The following is a 6,101-nucleotide window of genomic DNA, read 5'->3' on the forward strand; positions in this document are numbered from 1 at the left end:
TATTATCTTCAGGGTTAACCAAAACCTTCTTACTTCTTGCAGATAAGGTNTGTTTGTTGGAAATAGATTTCCAAGTTCGTGCCTCCATAGGCACGGCTTTCAAGACAGCATCTACCAACCACGAAAATTAGGAACGGGTTCCACATCTCCCATGGTTGACAAAAAAAAAGACAAAGGAATAATAATAAAATTAGAAGAGAAGTTGAAATAACGAAAGCAGATACGGCAAGGAAGAAAATACTTACGTGTAAAGTTCCATTTCTCAGGAAAAGGAATATTTTATTCACCCACCAAATCGATTGTGGGAACAGCAACAAACCGGGTGTACCAGCCACGGTCGTTATTATCTTCAGGGTTAACCAAAACCTTCTTACTTCTTGCAGATAAGGTAAAAACACCATTGCGGAATAGCTTGGGGTGATAAAGATGAATTAGATGAGGGAAAGAAAAGCCAACATCAGCTTTGGTTGACATATACCTCAAACAAGCTACTGCTCTCCATACGAGGGGACCAACTTGAGCCAAACAAATTTTGAAAAAACGGCAGAAATCAAGTATGACTGGGTCAATAGCAGGAATAAATCCCAAAGTAAAGGGATAAGTGTAAACGAAAGAAAAGCCAACCCTATAAGAAGATATTCTTTAGTGTGGGGTAGGAATAACTATGTGGGTGTCATCTCTCCAACGACAGTCTCTTCGAACAATTTGAATCAAAGGTTCAGTAATTAAAGAGGGATATTTATCAGCTCTCTCTACTTTAATCACTTGGTCACGAAGGGATTCTTTGTCATGTTCGAAAGATAAATCCGTTGGCACAATTTCTTCAACTAGAGGCTCTTGGTTAGACTCAGAAGGTTCTTTGCCCTTAGAAGTGGATCTGTTAGAAAGAGAGCCTCTAGAGATATTGCCAGAACTAGAAGAAGGAGTGATGGAACCAGAGGTACCACCACGAACCGACCCTGTACCACGAAGCACACCTCCTCTACCTCTTCTATGTCTAGCAGGAGCATTGGGGAAACTATCAAGAATTGGGACTCTTTTAGGGTTAGGATTCGAAGACGACATAGTGAGAAGGAATGAACTGAAGAAGAAGTGAACGAGAGTAAATAGCAAAAAATTTGGTAAAAAGCTTGTGAAGAAGAAGACAAAGGAAAAAGGGGGCAAATTTATATATAAACTCAACCGTCGATAATTAAGAAGTGTAATGATGGAAAGCCTATAATAAAGGCAACTATCACTTCGTGAATAGTGGAGCTAAAGAAGCCTTAGAAAAAGGCTGCAAAATCGCAGAACTAATGAGAAGGTGACACGTATATGGTGCATTAAATAGAAGAGACAATTGAAGCGTCGACACTGTCATAGCATTGATTATGGCGAAAATTCCCTTTTTAATGAAGATCCACTTCCCAAATATTTAATTGATAAATAAATGGAAAGTGGGGGGACTATCTGTATTGGGAAAAAACTGAATTTATAATTGAAGGTGACGTGGCATGACACGTGGACTGGTCAAATGGTCAAAACATGATGATCAGTTAAGAGGCACGGGCAATATCAGATACGAGGAGAAGAAAGTTAAATAGGCATGAGATGCTATTCAAATGATACGAGTCTCGTATCTATTTAACTTAATTAAAGCAGGAGGTCAGAAGGAATTGAAGATATGAATCTGATGGCATAAAGAAGTCTAAATTCAGTATTGAATGTCAAATACGTTAGCGAATCAGTATTGAATAGGAATGATTGTGTAACGTTTCATTTAATGTCATTTAATATTCATAATTGCCTCTTTAAGGCTAAGGCATTATACCTTTTCCTAGAAAAATCAACTATAAAAGGAGGAGGTCTCAGCATTTGTAAGGACACGAAATATCATTGAGATTACATTGAAATACAAACTTATTTACTGCTTTATTATCCTCAAAAAATTCTTATTCTTTTCGTCTCCTGATTATCAGTAACCCGATTTTTCCTCTTAATTTCTAGTTTTAATCGAAATTCTATTTTTTGGTTAAATATTTGTATACAATACATAATAGAAAGAAGGAAAAAAAATTGATTCTTTATGTTATGAATATGCCAATATTAAGCCATTCGAGTATTTTGTCGATCTTGATTTCGCCGATGTCAATATTCTATTACTTGATGAAACTTACAGATCTGCCAAATTCTTGAATTTAGGAGAAACTTGGTCCATATAAAACTTATAGATCTGCCAAATTCTTGAATTTAAAAGAATTTTGTTCTAGTTCATGACCCTAAATTCATTTAATAAGTTAATACATTTTTCTTTTGTCAAATGGTAAATGTATTTACATTCATACAACACCAACTGGCAACAATCGATATTAGTTCTCTATCATATACCAATAAATTTAAATTAAAGTTGGATTTTCTGATCCCATCACCTCTAAATGTAATGAGATTTGAATTACTAATAACAAGTACGGAGAATTTTAGGTTAAGAATTTGACAAGATCGAGATACCGTAGCTGGACTCATCCATGTCGATTGCCTTCGCGGTGCAACACTTAATACACGAAAATAAATAATCGATTCATTTTATATGTTTGTATTAGACTGGATACAAGATTTAAGAAAGAAACAGTATTTATATATTTTACACAAAAGTACTCTTAGATTTTAAAAATGCCATGTTATTTTGATTAGAGTGTGATTGAAAATAAAATAGAATGGTCTAACTGAAAAGTTCATAACTCTAAAAAGTTATTAATCTTTTTAAAACGAACTAAAAATGAAAGACTGACATATAAAATGCACGAATATCACCTGTTCTAAGGACCTGTTTATCCATAAGATTATTTTTTTCGAAATTTATTTTCAAAATATTATTTGGTTATACATTAGCTTGAATTTTTGAAGATGAGTTCAAAAAATTTTGAAGATGAGTTTCAAGTTTGACAAAGTGATTTTTACCACCTTTTCAAATAAATAATATTTTCTCTCATAAAATTACAATATTTTCTCAAGCAAAATACATGTAGAAACACAATTTTAATTTTTAAATATCTTTTTCCAACTTAACTTCAAAAACTATTTTTTAAAATAATCTCACAGTTTTATGTCCAAAAGCCTACTAAGTCTGACAACGAACCTTTATATGGAATTTATTTCAAACTAAAAAGGTGTTCATTGATATGGTCAGAGTTGTTGGAAATAAGGAGTAAAAGCATATTGCATATTTAATTTCAAAAGAAATATAATCGAGTCAATACGTGCAGGAGGGAAATATTTATAGCACCTAAAATGTATGAAAATCATATTTTACTCAAATCACAATGGACTGTGATATTCTGACACAACCGAATAAGAGGAAAAACTCGAAAAATAAAAAAGGCGGACTAAAATTTTGTTGACATAGTTTCGTCAGGAAATATTTTTATTATTTGGATTAGCTCCCATAATATGTTGTGTAGGAATTCAGCCAAGAATATTAATCTTAACTCGTTTAGAATTTGATATTTGCTAGTTATTTTAGTTAATGATCAAACATATCACATGAAAATAATGCTTATATTTGTAGAAGGGAAGTCCTAGAGTGATGATAAAAATGTCTCCGCATAATTTATATGTTACTGGTTTAACACATGAAAGCAGTCATTGACGCTCGCATCAGAATAATCTGCCTACGTACCGTACCATACTCTCTCGGAGGACAACCCTTCCCCATATCGCGCATGAACACAGAATACTTCGTGCATCAGGTCTCTTTATGCCTTATGATTTGAAATAAGGCATAGACTTATGCGATTATAAATCATTATACTATAAGTAACATTAAATTTTTAAATATAGAAAAGTATCCCTTTAACATACTCTAAAACGCGTCATATAAATTAGGATTGAGGAAGTAATTATATTTAGGTGTTTTGAATACTTCAAATTGGAGGAAAAAAGTAAATACTCGTGAAAATCATAAATCTATTTCTCTGATCCGATTTTGACATAAATAATACTAGAGTACAAGTCGGTTGTTTTCCATCATATGGCTTACTGGCAACTGGCAAAATAGAAGAATAGCTAGGGGAGACGCCGGCCTAAGCGATAAACAAGAGTACTTTTTCTTGTTTTCAACTACAACTCCCTTAATATAAATTGACAAAACTTGAGAAATTATCGTCTCCGTTTTTTCTCCTAAATCAGCTTTCCAAATGAAGAACAAGTTTTTCCTCTGTTTTCGACCTATTGATGTTGCAGAGGACTCTCTTGTTCGCAACCATGGTGTTGATCATCACTCTTCTTCAAGAAAAAAACATTATAAAGAAAATACAACTGTAAGTCTTTTTGGTTCTTCCGCTTCAGTTTTATTATTATCTTGCTGGAGTTACTCTTTATTGTTACTACTTCTTTTTCATTTGTCTCGAAGGTTAATCAGAAACAAAGGTTATTTGGATCGGCTTTTACGCTAGTAAAATTATTTTGAGCTTTTTTTCAGTGTTTGATAAAGTAAAAAGTAAGTTAAAACTGTTTATCTAAAATCTTTTTATGGTTTAAATTTTGACTAAGGTATCTTCTCTTTAATTTGCAGCGGAAAACAAAAGTTAAGAGAAGGAGTAGTAGAAAAGACAAGTCAATATCAAAAGCAAGCTCTTCATCGTCTGAACTTTCTTATTCAACTTCATCTTTATCATCAACTACATCATCTTCTTCTTCTTCTATAGAAGATGACTTATCAAGATCAAACTCAAACTCATACGAGCAGAAAGAAGCTAAAAATGGTTCAGCTGAATGTGACAAATTAGTCATGAATTTTAGCTCGTTTTGTTTGTATTTTTTTGTTTTCATTTTATTTTGCCTCATCTATATTGGTAGGGTTTATTCAATAGTCGCAACGTCATTAGGGCTTTTAGTTTTCTCCTTATTCGGACGCTGGAAATCGGAAAATCCTATGCCGCAGTTGCCGGAAATATTGAAGTAAGAAAACAGAGAAAGAAATCCCTCTGTACTCAGCATGGTACAACAACGTTTAATTTCTGAGTTTTTTTCAATTAATTGAGTAAGTTTCTTCTAGGTTTTGTACACTATCTTTTGCCGTGAAAATCTCAGGCATCAGAAAAAAGAAGATAAAGGGGTTGAAGACTTCATTTTTGCAGCTGGATAAAATCTGGAATTTTAGATAAACATCAACTCATTTTTAATAGTCTTTGCTTCCTTTCTAGTCGCTCTAAGAAAGAATATTAAATTATTGTCTGAAAAAAAACATTAACATATTTTATGTAGTAAATTTTTATTTAATTCTTAATGACACTGTCATGACATAATTAAGATATAAGATTTAAATAACATATATAATAGGTTATATACATTTTTAGTTTAATATTATATAATTCAAAAGTCTTGTTTACTTTCTCAAATTTAATTTCTAATCAAACTAAGACAAGTAAAATGAGCGGGGAGAATTCAGCGTCTTGTACAAATGCATTTAGGAAATATCTACACCTCTAAGGATGTGATAAGATTGTTAGAATTCCACCAAGCTGAAAATGGAGATAACTTTTCAGTAGAAAGTATTTTATCCCTTTTACATATTTACTTATTGCGAATCTAAATTAATTAAAATAGGAGTATCATCTTCTACGTTGATACATTAAATAAAAGCAAAAGCTAAGCTTTACATAGCTTGTTTCAAAAATGAAAATTTAAAGGAAGAATCTTATCGAAATTATTGCCTCGTCAAACATCATCTTCTACGTTGATACATTAAATAAAAGCAAAAAGCTAAGCTTATCATAAATAATTTGAAAAATGAAAAAATTGAAGGAAGAAGCTTATCAAGATTATTGCTCCGTCAAACTATTGATTGTCGCTATCCCTAAGGTTTACTTTTGGGAGTTGGATGGAGAAGGTAAAGGTTAGATGAGCATTGAATTAATTAAATGTATTCTCATCAATTTCATGATCAGCTCTAATTTCGTGCCACGAGCATCACGCAAAGTGTCAAAACCTTTTCCACAGGAGTAGTATTTTATCAGTTATTTAAAGTTAGGTTATAAAAATAAAAAGGCCTCTCGGGGGTACGAAGTATCCTAACAGGGTCAGGGTCAGGGAAAGAGTCACACTTTGGACGAACATTTAAGACT

General features: G+C 32.5%; 1 protein-coding gene across 1 annotated transcript; it reads left to right on the forward strand.

Annotated features, from left to right (window-relative positions):
* Nucleotides 1-3,983: 3,983 nt before the first annotated feature.
* On the forward strand, nt 3,984-5,105 carry LOC109242179 (probable serine/threonine-protein kinase roco8). Its single transcript, XM_019409027.1, has 2 exons — nt 3,984-4,295; nt 4,550-5,105. Exons 1-2 carry the CDS (start codon nt 4,173-4,175, stop codon nt 4,937-4,939), a joined length of 513 nt encoding a protein of 170 aa, XP_019264572.1. The 5' UTR covers nt 3,984-4,172; the 3' UTR covers nt 4,940-5,105.
* Nucleotides 5,106-6,101: the final 996 nt, after the last annotated feature.

The sequence above is a fragment of the Nicotiana attenuata genome, unplaced genomic scaffold (assembly GCF_001879085.1).
Source record: "Nicotiana attenuata strain UT unplaced genomic scaffold, NIATTr2, whole genome shotgun sequence".
NCBI classification, from domain to species: Eukaryota; Viridiplantae; Streptophyta; class Magnoliopsida; order Solanales; family Solanaceae; genus Nicotiana; species Nicotiana attenuata.

Excerpts from the sequence above, each read along its gene's own strand:
- LOC109242179 (XM_019409027.1), top strand. The coding sequence starts at position 4,173 with ATGAAGAACAAGTTTTTCCTCTGTTTTCGACCTATTGATGTTGCAGAG. Across the intron at positions 4,296-4,549 it reads ATTATAAAGAAAATACAACT|CGGAAAACAAAAGTTAAGAG; the intron begins GTAAGTCTTTTT and ends TTTAATTTGCAG.